Source organism: Protomyctophum bolini, assembly GCF_963924005.1.
Source record: "Protomyctophum bolini genome assembly, chromosome: 7".
NCBI classification, from domain to species: Eukaryota; Metazoa; Chordata; class Actinopteri; order Myctophiformes; family Myctophidae; genus Protomyctophum; species Protomyctophum bolini.
The window spans coordinates 12,369,960-12,388,579 of record NC_137868.1 but is presented as its reverse complement, the minus strand read 5'-3'; the positions used below and the strand labels follow the sequence as shown (position 1 = coordinate 12,388,579).

General features: G+C 42.1%; 1 protein-coding gene across 1 annotated transcript in view; it reads left to right on the top strand.

Moving 5' to 3' along the window:
• crppa (CDP-L-ribitol pyrophosphorylase A) overlaps positions 1–18,620 on the top strand; it is a 40,053-nt gene extending 21,433 nt beyond the window's left edge. The window contains exon 10 of the mRNA XM_080767953.1: positions 17,078–18,620. Within this exon, the coding sequence (XP_080624079.1) occupies positions 17,078–17,182 (105 nt within the window). The 3' untranslated portion in view covers positions 17,183–18,620. The remainder of the gene's footprint in view (positions 1–17,077) is intronic.

Here is an 18,620-nt window from a genome sequence, read left to right as displayed (position 1 = left end):
ACCGTAAGTCTGTGCCTGGTTTGCTGGGACCAGTTACAACATTACGTCATCGTTGAGAACTGGGACCAGAGTACATGGTGTGTATATGTATGACTAGCTCTCAGTGATGACGTAAGAGATATGGTCATCTGTGTAGTCTGGTCCCAGCAGACCAGGCACAGATTTACAAATTACAAATCACATTACAACTACATACAGAGTATGTAGTTGTAATTTGATTAGCAGTATACTGTGGTTACTTGGTTCCAAAAAGTGAAGCCAAGTTTTTTTCAACCGTAGGTTTGTGCCTGGTTTGCTGGGACCAGTTACAACATTACGTCATCGTTGTGAACTGGGACCAGAGTACATGGTGTGTATATGACGTAATGTTGTAACTTGTAACTTGTAACTAGTCCCAGCAAACCAGGCACAGACTGTATGTAGTTGTTCTAGTTACAACTACATACAGAGTATGTAGTTGTAATTTGATTAGCAGTATACTGTGGTTACTTGGTTCCAAAAAGTGAAGACAAGTTTTCTTCAACGGTAAATCTGTGCCTGGTTTGCTGGGACTAGTTACAACATTACGTCATCCTTGAGAGAGTACATGGTGTGCATATGACGTAATGTTGTAACTTGTAACTTGTAACTTGTAACATTACGTCATATACACACCATGTACTCTCTCAAGGATGACGTAATGTTGTAACTAGTCCCAGCAAACCAGGCACAGACTGTATGTAGTTGTTCTAGTTACAACTACATACAGAGTATGTAGTTGTAATTTGATTAGCAGTATACTGTGGTTACTTGGTTCCAAAAAGTGAAGACAAGTTTTCTTCAACGGTAAATCTGTGCCTGGTTTGCTGGGACTAGTTACAACATTACGTCATCCTTGAGAGAGTACATGGTGTGTATATGACGTAATGTTGTAACTTGTAACTTGTAACTTGTAACATTACGTCATATACACACCATGTACTCTCTCAAGGATGACGTAATGTTGTAACTAGTCCCAGCAAACCAGGCACAGATTTACCGTTGAAGAAAACTTGGCTTCACTTCGAAGAGACCAAGCGAAACGATTACTTGCGCGCTCTGCTTGCGCAAGTAACTACATACAGAGTATGTAGTTGTAATTTGATTAGCAGTATACTGTGGTTACTTGGTTCCAAAAAGTGAAGACAAGTTTTCTTCAACGGTAAATCTGTGCCTGGTTTGCTGGGACTAGTTACAACATTACGTCATCCTTGAGAGAGTACATGGTGTGTATATGACGTAATGTTGTAACTTGTAACTTGTAACTTGTAACATTACGTCATATACACACCATGTACTCTCTCAAGGATGACGTAATGTTGTAACTAGTCCCAGCAAACCAGGCACAGATTTACCGTTGAAGAAAACTTGGCTTCACTTCGAAGAGACCAAGCGAAACGATTACTTGCGCGCTCTGCTTGCGCAAGTAATAACAATATTGATTATTGCGACAGTAGTTTCGCAGATTACTATGGAAACCTGCAAATCCTGTCAGTCTGTCCATCACGCCACCATATATGGCCGTCAGTCCGTCACGCCTCGTGACACATCATGCCACCATACGTATATGGCTGCCAGTCCATCACACCTCGTGACACACTCCATATATGGCCATCTCCATATACCGGTATAAAGATCACGACACTGACCTCATCAAACCCTGGATAGGCATACATGGAGAAGACTGGATCTGCATATATGGAGCCGGCCAGCAACCTTAAATCTGACCTCAAACCCTTAAATCTCCATATATGGAGCTGACCTGTTCTGACCACCCATATGTTGATCCCTCCCAACCCAACCCGTCCTTCCTCTTCGATGTCTCCCTTTTGACCTGTCCATTCAAACTCTAGACGGACCCGATCCAAAGTTATTAGTGCAGCAGTGCAAACCTGTACACTCAAGACACACTCCATATATGGCCAGTACAGAATTAATTCCATATGTTGATCTGACCCCCCATGCCAAAGTGCCAGCGTTCGCCCAGCAGTCTGCCGTCACCCAGGCCGGATGTGTGCACGCTCGGGGCGTCTTACTGGTTTCTTGATTAATTTCCTATATACCACTTGGCCACCAATGCCTTATTTTTGGCCAATGGTTCTGTAATTAACCCTTGTGTAATGGCGTGATAGAAAATAAGGGAATGTAGATGAGGGAAGGATGCAACAGCTGCTTGAAATGCCAAGTATAACAATTACCTTATTGCGATTCATAATATCACAATGTGTTGTTATTTTCAACTTGGCCAACTCTACCACCCATCCCCTTTGGAGAATATAGCACGTATACACAAATGTATTGACAGAAATTGCACAGGACAGATTTATGCAAAGCCTATTAACTGACATATACAAATAAATCACTGCTAATAGTAATGACCGGTACCAATGGTCGAAATGAAAAATGTACGGCCAAAACAGGCAATATAGTTAATCATTTTATCCAGATATATTGAACTTATATGAACGTAGATCCGCACATTTCTTTGTTGTTAATTTCTCCCAGCTGTTTTTACAGATGAATGGAAACTATTTCAACGATTTTTCAACATAATTGCTGTAAGCTCAAATAATTGCGATCAGGTGATTATGTAATAATTGTGACGGGCCTAAATGCAAGTTTACAACTCGGACATCTCCAAGCTGGCTTCATTTAGTTATTAATGAAAGTGTCTATGCAGCATATGTGAGTGTGCAGCTGTGCATCTCAGGACACAGGCTGTAACATCCATGGCAGGATGTTATTGTTTGTAACTTGGTTAGTAGTAGGTAGACTGATACATTGTGGTTGCACAGTGGTCAGAAACTCTGGGTTGTTGTTGTTGTTTGTTTGCTGTTCCCTGCAAACAAAACCAAAATTTTCCTGTTTTGATGTCTCAAAACATCTCATAATTCCCCAGGGAGCCAAACACAGACATACAAATCTTTTTGTTATAATGTCGTGCATTGTTTTCTGTTAACAAGGAGTTTCACTGCGGTCCACCATTTATATAAATGTTTTTGTTGCGCCTTCTTCAGATTGATAAGTTTAAACAATGTGGCCATTATGGCCACTGTTTCATTGATTTGTAAAGCTTTATGTGACATTAATGTACATTGAAGATGAAATGAACTTATGGAACATGAAAGTCTGAGAGCATCCATTATGATATTATGGGAATTTGATTAAATCATTTTCTTAAGAACTGTCATCACTAATGCATTAGAGATCTCTGTTGGATGTAACAAATTGAACAGACATTGTGTAAATCCCCAAGACAGTCTGACAGACCACTTTCTATGGAGCAGTTCCAGTCAGTTCAGCAGTTCAGTCAGTTCCAGTCTAAGAAAAGCTCTCGTCATCCTGTTTAATACCTAACCAACACTGACTTTGCTGATGACATCGCACTTATCAGTCAATCATTGGAATACGCTCAGGCTCTACGGCAACCTTGTCCCCGTGTTTCTTCACTGGTCCGATTCAGAAGAGCGCAGTTTGCCGGCCACTGCTACAGAGCTGATAATGAGGTTATATCTTCCCTTCTTCTCTGGAGTCCTGCCTCAGGGCGGACCAGAGGTAGAAAGCTGTCGTTCCCTGATGTCATCGCTAGGTACACATGCTTCAGTAGGCAGGAACTGGGGGTGGCAATGAAGGACTGGCGCTTCAGTAGGCAGGAACTGGGGGTGGCAATGAAGGACCGGGAAGTCTGGCGTAGCATTATGGTATCTATGATCTCGACTGCGGTCGAAAAATGATGATGATGATCCAGTCTGCACATCTTGATGACATCATTAGCCATTCTTGTCTCTTTGGTTTAAGGAATTTTTCACATTCCATAACTGACTGATGTCACAGAAATATCACATAGAATTCCTAAGCCTTATTGTATGGATTTTTAAGACTGGAGTGAGTTGTGTTTTATAATTTTGATATGTTAAAAGGCTTTGAACCAATTGTTCACACCTACCGGCCTCATCTGTTGACATATAACTTTAGCAGATCTATAGAGAATTATTGTCTCTTGTCTCTGCCAATCAGAATGGCACATTTGCACTAAGTGGTCAATTGTTTTCTCCAGTGCTGTGTGTATGCATGTGCGTGCGTGTGTGGAGCAGTTTTACTTAAAACTATCTGATGCACCAGTTTTAGGTTTAGCGTGTCTATCCTGAGGTTGGGTTCAATCATACCAAAGACTACACAAAATGGTACCCAATGCCTCCCTGCTTGGCGGCCTGCGAGAGTCCGACCGATAGGTGCTGTCCAGACGAGGACGTATTCTGCGTTACCCGCACAAGTATTTAGCCGATCTGGGGACTTAACCGGTTCTTTTTTAAACCGGCTCCCAGAGTGGCAGACTTCGGAGACACTACTTTGTCGTCTCCGTGTGTACAGCGAATGCCGCATATTTGCTGAAATGGTGAGGCCATAGTCGGTGACGCCTCGGTGACGCCTCGCCCCCTCCAAACTAACCTCACGTCACCAGGCTTTACACCTCCTGTATCGCAGCTATTTTATATTTGCACACATCTATAAATCTCTTCTAGGCGATCTGCAGCCCGTGAGCTTGTAGATGAGCTATTTTCAGAGAACAGATATAAATTATGGTGATTACCAATCTGTAAAGACAAGAAAGAAACAGATGATCTTGATGATTGTTACTAAATGTTGTAGTGTAGGAATAGATTAGTTTATAGGCTATAAAGATGGGCGGCACGCAGCCACCGCTGTCCGTCCCTCTCAGGCAGGTCTCTCCTGCGCAGTGCACAGCAGCATGGACCTCGTCAAATTGCTTCATCTTCTTGGGTGGAAATTAAACATTCTAAAGGTGTTATCCATGCTTCAACTTGCTCTCTAAATTATATTCTTTGCAAGCAAGCAGCCAAAATGTCACGGCAAAGCCTTTGTGTAACTTCAAACCGGCTTTGCATTGAGAGACCCCAGGTACGATACACACATCGTTTACTGTCCATATTCCTCTATGAACGGCCTGTTTTCACTGTTTCTAATTCCTCTTTTTTTATACTTTTGTATAGTAGCCTGTAGGCCTATGTGCAATTTATCTTGTTAACTTGCTGCAGAGTAGGCTAAATGTTTAACACTGTACAGGCAGCAGGTGATATCAATCTATTAATGAGCATTTATCTGACATTCAGCTGTGTTGTGCACCGAATATATTCAATCTCATGAATTCACAATGCATCATGCCGCCCCTCGTTGTGAGCTTTAAGATCTGCAAACTATGAATCTCATGCTTATGTATACTTCCGGCAGAAGAGGGTAGTTCTAAGAATATTAGTAGGCCTATGTAATGTCATTAAAGTTCTAATGATTTGTAATGAAAAGAAAGAAAAACATCAGCTACAGTTGATTATGCCCAGTAGCCTACTGAATGATTATGCCACAATGCCACATAATGCATTTTACAGGCAGTGCATAATAGCATACACTACTACAGCTTTCTCTGGGTGTCCGGAGCTCTCATCTGGACTACATGCATAATTAACAGAACAGCAATGTTGGACACTGAAAACGTTAATGCCGGCTTCAAACTTGAAGGAGTAACAGCCCGAGCCGCGCCTCGTGTGGCGGGGGCCTCAGTCTGTCAGGGAAATTCACCTCGCCCCTGCTGGAAAGGCAGTCGGCATCAAAGGATAGATGGATAATTTATTGATCCCCAAGGGCAAAATCAGGTGATCCCATAACTCATACAGTCATACAGTAAGGTTAAAAATGCAACACAAAAAGGGGGGGCACGGGTTAAAAGAATATATAAAAATATATATTATGAATAAGCATAAAAAAATAATTTAAGGGATTTAGTCCCTGCGACATACTAGTCATGTCCAGATGGCGTATACTTACTTCATGGCCCAGGGATGTACACGTGACACAAACGGAAGATAGGCTGCTTACCTATGGCCCTGGGCCATAGGTAAACAAGTATCCGATAGGATTCTTGTTTTATTCAGTTTCCCCCAGCAGCAAACAGCAGTGCGGACTTTTAGCGCCCAGAGGCCTTCCTCTGTTCGGGTGCGTGCACTTCATACTGTAGTCGACTGTGTTCTCTACGTGTGTTTGTCCTTGTACATTGTAACGTTTACTGTGTGGGTGGGCTAGTTCCACTCCATAGTCCATACACCATAGCCTTGCGGACATTATATCCTATAGCCTGGAAGGACAGTGCATGCACACATTTTTTTAAATAACATAACTGTCATTGATGCATTGGAAAGATGTTAGTGATGTGTCTTCCTTGTATGACTGGCAGCATGCGCAAACAGCTTGGAGTATTTTATTTTAACAGACACGCACACAAGGGTGAAAGCATAAGCTCCATCCCTGGCCTTCAGCGTGGCTGAAATAACAATTTCTAATAGTATTTTCTTTTCTTTCATGTTTTTTTTTTCCTTTGCCAGTTACGGAAAGTAATGGAAAGTCATTTTTGTTGTAGGAACACTGTCATGTGATCTAAATACACTCTCGAGTGCCATAATAACCTTGTCTCTTGTAGTGAACTTATTAGATTTTTCCATTGACATCTGTGTGTGTAACTTCTGCCAAGATCAGAATCCTCATTCTCAGGACACATTCTCAGGACATTCACCTATTCTCTGCAACTGAAGTTTTTCCGTTCCATCAAGAAACATGACTTCCAAGAGTCTGTGATGACATGAAGGGTAAAAAAAAGAAATCATTATGATGTCTGCCTTTGCTCTCCAGTCACTTTTGTTAAGATGACTTGACAGTACAATGTGATGTGTATATTCACAGTGAAAAGCTTTGTTATTGCAGAGACTCTGACTGACTGGGGATCTTATCGGGATTGAAATAATCTTGGAGCAAGTACAAATACTACTACCATTACTACAGGAAACATATTTTTACTACAGGAAACCTTTTTTTTAAATGCCAATGTATGTACTGTAATGCTCTACACGCAATAAGACAATTAACATTAAATAGAAAACAAATGTATATGAAATAGTTTTGTATACTTTGTATCCTTTGGTCAGTGTCTGAGGATGTTCAGCTACATTCACGTTATAACAGGATATAATCTCTTAAATGTAATTCTCTTTAGATCCAATTTCCAATTCCAGAATTAATATTTCATTCACCCTTCTACAAAAGATAAAACATGCTTTTTTTATTTGCATCGGAAGATACAATAAAGCGATAGGATTTTTCAAATTTCGAATTTCGAATTGGTTGATTGAATACGTTTAACAGATTGCAAAGAGTACTGTGGTACAATTATACAATGATGCAAAAGTGATAACAGAAACAGCCCTGAGGGCTTGTTTCCATTGTGGTCCTATGTATTCAATTCATCAAGACACAGCAGATTCTTTTTTAAAGAATGAGGTAACTGAAAATTACTGAAATAGAACAGTTAAAAACACTAACTCATTCCTTTCTAAATTATTTCAAATTCTTTTCATCTGGTTCTGGTCACAACCATAAGGGAGGACCTAAAAGAACAACATGGGCGATCCTATAATCACTTCCATTATGTATCACCATCACACTAGTGGAGTAGAAGACCCACCCAGTGCTGTTGAAACGATTCATTCTATGGAATGCTGTGTTAATTCTGCGCAACATGAAGACACAATTTGGCTGATTAAAAGTGTCTCTGATACACACATGGTTTTGAAAGCTAAAATCTTAGTATGTATTTTACTTCCACTTTAAAAATCCATTGTATGTATATACATCCCCCCCCCCCTGTATTATTTCAAGTGAAGCTTAATGAAAATTAAAATTTCTACATCAAAGGTTTTATGCGCACATGAAATTGTGTCATCTGGAGTGAAGTAAGGAAAATGGTCCACCTCATTGATCTTTAGCAATTCCTTGTTGGACTAAAAAGTTGTTCTTCTCAAATGAGCCATGACTGCGGTTGCATGTAATTCACAGCAACACCCATCAACAGTTGAGGTGCCGCACACACAGCTTGAGTGTTTACTTAAGTTACAGAGACAGAGCAGAGTAAATTGCAGTCACGGACAATGATCGGCAGCCTTTTGTGAGACGATCTGTGATTAAAATGCATTCTCCAAATGTGGTGGTCTTTCACAGATGCCCACGGTCCGACCGCCAGTGTTGTACAGTAACTATTTGAAAACCACACACCCAGTGTGTAATGTCTGGTGATGATGAGAGAGTGTGTGGACAGTGTTCTCATATGAGGAGCTGACATGATGACCTGTGTGAGCGCGGTGATGGTATTCACTATCAATGACTTGTGCTGCGATAGGAAGTGTCACCGGATCCCCCGCCTTCCCCCACGGTACCCTTGCATATCGCTCTGGCGACTTGTCAGCCAGTGAAAGGAGGCTTGTCACTGTGATATATGGGTGTTGTAATCCCTGCAGTGAGAGCCCTGATGTTTACCCAACCCTGTGTTTCCTCCAGAGAGCCCAGACCAGGAATTCTACACCTGAGAAGAGATTAGCCAGTCGGGAAGAAAAGAGAGAGAGAGAAAAGGAGAGGGCTCTATAGGTCTATTCTCTTCTAGCTGTTTAGATCTAGCTCCAGGTGAAACTGTACACGACCTCGTGAAGCTCTTGCTGTGACATCCATGGAGATGCACCCTGGCTGAGGTGGAGGGAGATCAGAGTTGACTGCCGCCTGTGGTTTAAGAACACTCCAAACTTTTCTCAATCTAGCGATTACCCTCCACCGAGGCCCTGGTATTAGTTTCTGTGATATGATTGGAGTACTATGTTGACAGGCCAACTTGTAGATGTGACGCATTATCTCCGCTAAGAGAAAATGATCGCTTGTTTTGCTCACTGGATTTGATTGCTACAAATGCAACTTCTCTATTTAAATTATATTCCTCGGTTTCCTCCTGTTCTGTCCAATTCACACGTCAAGGTACATTTTAGTTGGGACAACCTTGAGGTTGTGGTGGGGCACAGATAAGATAAGCAAATAAAAACATAGCCAAAACCAACCCTAATGACTTCAGACGTGGTGTCAGCCTATCTTGACTAGATCCACTGCACTTAGATTTACGATACCAATATCCACCCTCCACAATTCACACAGTATTTTCCTGTTATCTGCCTAATGATTCCCCTTTGATCTCAAATCGTTGTCTTCAAACTTGATTATTTAAGATTATGCTGGAAAGAGGCACTGAGGTAACCGGCGTTCTCTTGGTGGAGTCTCTTGACATCTCCATACAGACAGAAGCACAGGAATTGGCCTCCCTCCTTAGTGATGTATTTGTAGGGTGTTAAGGTCAGAGCCTTGGGAGAGACTCGCACTGCCACAACATGTGCAGGATATCAAGCTTGATCTTACGCGCCTAGAGTGCGCCAGATGTGGTGTCGGTATGTGTGAAACTCAACCGCTGGAGCTTGGCTCGAAGACTTAACGCATACCAAAGCAGTGTGTTTACTCAGCTTTGATTTCTTAGATTAAAAAGACCAGCAAGAGCGCTCATCGGGCTGATATGACTTGACTTACACCCAATTGAAAAATGACATACGGGGAGGCAACTGTTACAAACAAGAGGATGTATTCGTATAAAGAGGTTTAATGTGATCCAGATCCATGCAATTAGTTTGTAAACACTCAATCACACAAAATAACGTCAAAGCGTATGTATGCGTATGTGTGTTTGTTTTACCACTTGGATTTGAGTTGTCTGTGACCACCCACAGTAGTCGTGGTTTGAGTTTCCACCTTTTGAGCTATGTTGTTGGGGAGCACAGCACTGCAGGGATTACTTTTTTAGTTTACAGGCTTCATCAAGGACTGTTTTTGTAGTGTTCACCTTTCAGCTCTGCCATGCTTTCGTTTGCAGGGGACCTCTCTGTACGCATGCTTGTTTTAGGGTTGTGGGTAATCCCTGTGGAATGGCACACCATGCCATGCGTAGTACTAGAGTGGGAAATCAACACAAGCTTGTTTGGCGATCCCGTTCTGTAAAAAGAAAAAAATTGAATATGAGTAAAAGAAAAGTAAGTAAAAAATATATAAAAAGGTTCTCCTCCCTGATGGACCCAATTGAAAGTGCAGTGATTAGAAGATTAGAATGTCATAAACAAGCAGGTTAAAACTGGTCCTGTGTAGTTCATGTCTTCAAATGTATTGCACACTTCTGGTGTGTTTTCGCGAAGCACCACGTGAAAATGATTTCCGCAACTCCTGCAATCCTCTCTTATTCTCACACTACATCCGTCGGGCCACACGGCCGGCATACTCCTTTAATGTTTAGTCTGCTGTGAGTCGTTATTTTGACAGCAGCATAAAAACAGTGTTTCACCCTATGTTTGCATGTTTGGCTCACGGGAGACATGCCAGTGAATACACTCTCCTGCTTGTGTTAAGAATGGAAGTGAGGGTACTAATCCATGACCAGGATGTGTGCAGTTCAAATCCAGGGTGTGTCACGGCTGGTGGGTGTCTCTGTGGGAATATTCCTGTACCTGCACCGATTGCACCTGACCTTAGAAGCCCTGTGATACAGAGTCGGACCGTATTTTGTTTACTTGATTAATGTGATGTAGAGTGATAAGCGAGGCATTACTTATTACGTATTTATAGCATGTTTGGATGTGGGGCTGCTTCACTTCATGTGGGGTACAGTATATCCATGTGAAAAAATTCCATCCCATGCCTTAACGCCTTCATAACTCCATAACCGAAGCTCCATTGTTCTGGTTTAGTGTTTAGAAATATGTCTGTCGGTGGGACCAATTCAAACAAAGCCATCACTCACCAGAGCTAATTGAGATAGCGCAGTATTCGTACTGAAAGGACCTGTGGAAATACAGGCTCCCTCTATTTTCTTTGCCAATTTCTGTGTCCCTTTCTTACAAGTTTGCCTTTTCTAAAGAGGCGAGACAGAAGACACACATTATGCTTTAACCAACAAACGTTTTTGTTAGTCCAGGAGAAGCCCCTAGACAGGATATTTTGGAAAGTTGTGTTGAAAGCTTTTCTCAATGTACCATGACCGGATTATGTGGCAGTAGTTGTGTCGATGGGGTCTGAAAAGCACTTATCAATACGCGTTCATGTATGCGTGTCTGTTTTTCCACGGCTGGAAAGTCTGAGAAGAGTCACACACACAAAAGTGGGGTGGGATTGTAAAGCACCAATACGTTTTCATTTTTCCTACATTTACAATCCTTTTCAAATGAAGTGTGAGACAGATTGAAAATGACAAGGATATCTAAAATACAGACGTTCAGGCAGCGACACTGAATACTTCCACACTAGTCAATAAAAACGATTCCCTGAAGACACTTCTTCCAAAAGACGTAGGAAATTTCGGGTTTTGTCACTGTCATCTCATCATCAATTTTCATCTTCTTATGCTACACTCTCATACAGGATCCATCCTTGTATTCTTTTGTATTTATTGCTGAGGTTTTGTTAAGATCAAAGGTATGCTCTTGGAGAAGGCAATTTAGTCTTAAAGCTTAGTAATATGAACGTGAAAATGGCCTCTTCCTACAGTATGTGCAAGTGTTCTCATTCTCCTCATGCATGTGACATCTCCACTCTACATTTTGCAACTTATCATCCACTACTAATCCAGAGCAGGGTTTCGGTGGCTAGCAAAGTTTGGTCAGGTGAGCAGTAGCCTCTGGTCAGTAGGTCTCTGACCCTCCCGCCTCTGTGCCCTTTTAGGTTTCTCAACCAGCAGTTTGCCCTGTCCTTTGGAAGAGGCTCCATGGTGTTGGGTTTGGCGCTCTAACCAGGCCCTTGCTTAGACCGGCCAGTAATTGGACCTGCTACCCCCTTCTCTCTTCTCAGTTAAGCCCCCTAGCTACTGCCTGTCTACATCGAGACACTACGGGAGCGAGGGCGGCAGGACCACAATACCCACTCTGGGGACACGCTGTCAGAAACCCTGAAATTCAATCCTCTCTCAAACCAAAGCACATCGTGTTTTTAAGGCCTATTGTATCACTGGTCTTGTATTGCACAGGTCATCTGGGGAGAACGTTCTGAAAGATTGCTTCACTGTTTTCAGCGTAGCCGAATCAATAAAAGTGAGATGTTGCATAAATAAAAGTTAATTTTAGGTGGTGGTCTCTCTCGTCTATAACAGAGAATGCTGCATGGCTGTCATGCCAGTAATGCTACTGCCCTCAAGTGGTGTATGCTATGTGGCGATCATTGGTACTGTAGTACACTCATATCCCAAACATTTGTCAGAGCCTGAGAGGGATAAAATACAGTGACAATAAGCCATTTGGATGATGAAAGGTGGTGATAAAAATGTCCAACGTTCTTGGCCACTTTGGTTATGGTAGCTGGTGTGATTCTAACAACTCTTTCCAGTGTTCATGGTGTGGGCACTAAGCCAAGATTTTCCATGAGTTGTTTTTCACTCAGGAACCCAGTGCCCTTGGCACTTCATGAAGGGAACAGAAGTGGAAGCCCTCAGTAGCAGCAGTCCTCTGGGGCTCTGGATCTAGGGAGAATGACAGAGGCGTGCAAATTGTCACTGTTAAAACTCCTAATTGCCTGAATTCTTTAGCTTCAAAGCAGGCCCTTCTTGTGTGGCAGTGGAGTTGGTACAAGCTGCTTTTAGATGGAAAGGTTGATTGCATCTGTGGCATTTAAGAGTAGATTTAGTTTTGGGATTGCTTATTGTGTGGTCTGCTGATGCTTTATTCCTTGCTACCCTCTCCTCTGTGTTTCAAAGACCTGTCGCCTTACAGCTTGTCAAAATCCTCCCTTCAAAAAGTATGCAAAAATAGAACCTAATGATTGAAGTTCCATTCCGTAAACGCAGAAGTTTGGAATAACAAGCCTGTGCGCATTGGCTGCATGTGTGTGTGTGTGTGTGTGTGTGTGTGTGTGTGTGTGTGTGTGTGTGTGTGACGGCATGCATGTGGAAGTGATTGAGCGCATATTCCTTCGACTGATTTTATGATATGATTGTTTATGTATTTTGTTAGTTCTACGTCAATGCAAGATATTAGATTAAGGACCACATACCCAGTGCGCTCAAGCTGCTTTCTGTCCAATGGCATTTGTCCCTTTACAGTTCAGACATTATTGTTGTTGCTGACAGATCCTGTATTTGAAAAGTTAAATTTGACAAGACAAACCATATCAATGCCATATAGGCGACTGGATGGATTGAATGTGTTGGTAATCGATGTAGCAGAGGCTTTTTCTGTCAGCGGAAAAAAGTGTCACATTTCCGAATGTAAATGTGCTGCGCTCCCATTTTACTGTGGCATACATTACTGGTGACAGTCCTTCCACTAATGTGAATAAATGATGATACGTTTGGCCGGGGAAATCCTTTAAGTGAGGATTTGTGGCAGTTCATCATTCTGAAGTGGAAAGTGAGCTCCCCTCATGTCTAATAATGGCAAAATAAAACGGTGAGTGAATCTCGTAAAATTGACCCGTTTCCCCTCGTGCCCTCCTACTGAGTTAGAGTGCACTTAAAGCTTTTTTGGCACAGAAGAGATTTCTGTGTTTTGGCGCTACACTCGTGTAGAGCAATTTCTGGCCGTGTGGACAGGTGAATAATAACAACCAGCTTTCATTCTAAAACCTCAAATAATAATTATATTTTTGATTTCATCCAATGCCTCTGTCCACTGCCATACACAGCTACGTCTGTCTCAGTTGAATTCTCCCTCGCTGTTTACACCGTCTCTCTGGAAAAGAGACAGTGGAAAACCGTCTCGGCCCTGGAGGACTTCTTATAGACTTGACTCGGATTGGGGCTCTTGAGACGTAAATCCCTCCACTCTGTGTGTGTGTGTGTGTGTGTGTGTGTGTGTGTGTGTGTGTGTGTGTGTGTGTGTGTGTGTGTGTGTGTGTGTGTGTGTGTGTGTGTGTGTGCGTGTGCGCCTCTTGATGCATTAGTGTGGACTGCATTCATTTGCTCAAGCATACACAAGTATAGCCTATGTGTATTAATATTTACGTACGTGCATGCATGTCAACATGCGCTTGCGTGTGTCCCCACATGCCTTGCCTTCCTGTGCGTGTTTGCCTGCCCATGACAATGAGCCAGAGCGCTCCTCATTATTAAAGTGCTTTATGCTTTCTGGATGGTCCCCTGCTGAAAGGGGAGATGTGGATGTGAGTGGAGTGCCACCTCTGCCAATGGTGGAGGGGCCCTGCGGTAGAGGCCGGGTCGAGAGAGACGTACCTGACCTGTCATGTCTGTCAAGAACATCCACTTAGCTGGCTGAATTGTGGCTCATGGCTGTGCAGCGATTATTGGGGTCCCTATTTCCTCGCACTTGAGTCAGATAGATTTCAGCCTGAAAGCAGTTAGATATGCAAATGAGCCAGGTCCATGGGCTTTGTTGTTTAAGTAATTCTATATCCTTTTGCCTTGTTTTTTTCCTTTATCGCCACACATTTGAAGACTCTGAGTGACAGTTGTGACTACTTAAAGCTGCGCTGAGAGTCAATAAACAGCTCAAATTGTATATGTGTTCCAGTGAGCAAGCAACTACTTGATTCAATAATATCCTTGTATGAAGTATGAACCACATTTCAATCTCACACGAATCGCACACATGAATCACACATCTGGAGTGGAAATAATTCACATCTATGATTTAGACAAGCTTAAAACTTTGATCATCCTTGGTGATCTTGTGATTGTTAGCCTTCTTTTCTTTTCTTTTTTCTTTTTTACATTTGTGTATGTGAACACACGTGTGTGTGTGTGTGTGTGTGTGTGTGTGTGTGTGTGTGTGTGTGTCTTTTCCCATAACTAAACCCATAACAAAACAGAGCTCTATGATAGAGTCATTAGCTGTGGGTTGATGGTTGTAGCTGTCTCCAATAAGCCCACGGTTCACACGACTTTCCCATGGTCCCCATGGGTGGTACTGGACTGTTGATCGTCTTAGTTACGTTCATTATCCCCACAGCGCATGTTGCATCCACACATGTAACATTTTAATACCCTCCGTGTGAAGACCTGATTGCCTTTAGATAACAGTCAACGGTATGCTTTGATCTGATTGCTTATGATGCACGCCGTGAAAAGAGGCAACCAGATTGACCAGAATGCTTTGATTCCTTACTAAAAGCTCCCGACTGTACCCCATCACTCAAGAACCTACGTGTGTTCCTTTAAGGGGGGTGGGGTGGTGTGTGTGTGGGGGGGGGGGAGGCGATGTTTGCGATGTGCCATATTCTGCTGACTGCTTACAGATGTATTGGCCCATCACCTCATAGCCCAGTACCAGTAATTAAGCTAAAGAACAATGACTTGGGTACATCTAAAAGAAAAACAGAAAATAACCACATTTTCTTCTTTTGGTTTGATTCTTCAAATGTCTGGCCAGTTGAAAATCACAAAAAACATATTAAAAAAAAAGTACAGGAAATGCTGACACGGAACATTTCTGGAGTCCATTCAAAACTATCATATTTTGATTCCATCATGGCTTTCTTTTCTTTCTCTCTCCCTGTGTTGCTTTAATCAATGAGGGGCCGGAGTCACTGATCTGTCCTCCAGCGCGTTCGCCTCGGATCCCCTCTCAGTCGGTGTGGAAAATCTGTGTCATCTGACTCCGTCTCCACTGGTTCTGATTAGTGAGGAGTGCTCCAGGAGTACTGGATTGTGGGTCTCTAGCTCACATTATCCATGGTCGGACCCCGATTCCAATCCACGCTGGTCGCTCTCACACCTCGTCTTTTTCACAATCCAACCAGTTGCCCGACTTGTCTGCTAGGAGTTTGCTGATAAAGTCTGGTTAGAGAACCCAAAAAGTGAGTGTCGGAGGGGATTGGATTCCTTATGATGATATAGTCAGACCTGATCCTATTAGACCTTGCTTAAAGTGTTGACACATGAGTGTAACGGCTGGGGTACGTGAAATGCAGAACTAACGGTATGCTAAACAGTTTGTTCCATTGCACAAACCAAAATCTCTTCCAGACTTTTTTTCTTTTTAACTTGGATATGTATTTTTTCAATAATACAAGACATTTTAATATTTGGAGCCATGAAACTCCCCTTTTTCCTTTCCTTTTCCATGCTTGTTTCAACATCAAAAGCTTTGTCAAAGCCTTATTAAAATCTACTTATGAAAAAGACCAGGTAAAGCATTAAACATAAATCTATATGCCGAACTCCTCTGGTGGTTAAAACAAAGTCAGCACCACAATGTCTTTGAAAGACGGAATGTGGGTCATTCTGAGGCCTCATCAAGTAACTAAATCAAAGTAAGGAGTCGTCGCAGCCTAAGGAGTGAACTTAGAGGAGTGAAAACCATTAAAAGAGTATTGTGCAGGACGTTACGGCATAAAACAAATCACAAAAGCAAAACAACCACAACAGTAGAGTTTGCTTTTAAAAAACCAAAGAGACTGAGCAAATGAGAAAGTGCGTGGTCTCCTTAAGGCTTTATGTGTGGTTTTCGCGTATATCTGTCTAATATCATGCACCATAAACTGCAAAGAATGCAGGGTCTTTTGTAGCTCGCAAGATTAACAGGACCTGCAATTCAGCAGCATAGATAAGAAAAAAACTGAAAGTGCTCCGGTTTAACTACATTGTTGTTCCTCCACTTTCTAAAAGAATTGCTTCCGCCTGTTCACTTAAAGCATCCATAGAATAACATTCCGAGTATGTGATTCTTACTTATTAAATTTGATCAGAGTGCATTGTGTTAAAAATGAGAGCTGCTTCAATTTAATAGGCAGAAATAATGATACAAAAACAACACGGTTGCATGAGAGAAAGTTTGAGTAGTGAACTGTAAGGCAGTCTTATAGAGACCACAAGCCCACTCATTAAACCCACTCAGAAAAGGCAAGACAGGGACATTGTGTGTGATGTCACCTCTGATACGCTGTGAGCTTTCCTTTGTGTAATACTGATACTGATGTGCCTGATTTATACTTTGCACGTTGGTCTCGCACGCAGAAAATGGCAGAAATTACAAGCAAAAATTTGTAGACCTAACTGCCACGTCTACTGTACATTACACTGTATACATACGTTACGTATATGAGCATGTCACAACTAAAAAACGTTGAATTATTGAATTTGGGCTTTTCCCCCCTCTCCTTTCCTCTTGCTCTTTCTTTCCTGCCCCCTCCCCTCTCTCAGGAGGCTGATTGCTGGGAGCGGTCAGTGGGGAGGGTTACTGAAATCATATCGGCTTTGATCCGGGATAGAAGCACTGCCCTGGTTGGACAGCTGCTACAAGCATGAGGAGAACCAGCACACGTCCACAAAAGCCCCTGATGTCCACTCCAGTCCAGACCCACTGCTGGCTGGACCATTCCTAGGGCTGGGCGATATGGATAAAATAAATATATATATTTTACTAAATACCTCAATATTGTAGTAATAGTGTCGATTATATTGCATTGTGTCAATAATATCCATTTTCTTTCAAAATAAAATAAGAAGTATAGCCGAGCTACAAGCTCACATCGTGTCAGGTTGTGAGCTTGCACATCTGGTATTTCTGTTATTTTCGACAACTGCAAAAACCGTAAATATCACGATATTATGACATGCAAAATCCCAGATTATATCATGCCCAATGCCATATCATATGTTAGTAGATAAAGGCTCTGGCTGATTTTTGCTTGTGCTCTCTGGGCGCTTTGGCACCGACCACCACTATTCGGTCCTCAAACCAAAGCTGTGCGAAGCCTGACATTTACAGTAATTGATAAAAGCAGTGTACTTATATTGGCTCGTGGTGGAGCCAAGTTGCCAACTGATGTCACTATCTGTTGAACTTCATAGGGAGTGACATCACCTGGCACTAATGCCAGCCAATCGCAGAGCACCAGTTCAATAACCCTGCTCTTTTTTCTTCTTCTTTTTTCTTCTTCTTTCCTTCTGTCTTTAAAGTTTGTGCTTAATGACCCCCTAGGGCTAAATGTGTAGTTTGTTTTTCAGTTCAGGTTAAAAACTACAGAATGGTTAAAAAGTGGAAGGCTGCATAAGGCTTGACCTTATTGTAAACTGTGATTGTAAGCAATGCAGCTGCAGTTAATACAATTAATAATAGTACCTGCACCCTACAGGCCAAGTTAACTATTATCAGAGTGCAAGAATAACACTGAGGCTCCACGTCAACGCAGGGAATGTTTACTTTTTAATTAATGAAGGGTGCTCCACTGCCGACGTTGCGTTGCATTCAATGGCTGTAATTCGTCCCGGTTACTTTTTTGATGCTGTCAGAACGCACCGCGACGCAACACAGTCAGTGGAGCTTCGACGTAAGATAAGTGTTTATATGTCAATTGTCAATACATCTTCATGGTCATGACCTGACAGAAGATGTATTGAAATGAAAGAAAATGCTTTTATTGTCTGAGATACTCCAGTGCCATTTTAGCCTTTTGCTATGCGTGTCTTGCTCCTGAGACCAGCCTGAGCCTGGTTTGGGGCACACCTTTGTTGCAGTATTGTTATTATTTTTTATTATTGACTTGACTGAATTCACAACCCATTTTCAGCATGCCAGTGTGTCTAGTTTGGAGCACCTTTACAACACTGTATGTATTAATGTGTTTTAACATAGGCTTACTGAATGTTTTGTTGTTCCAAACTAGACCTAGTGAAATACAAAAAATGGCACCTTCTGTGATATTAGCATATTATTAGCACCATATAAACAACTCATTTTAAA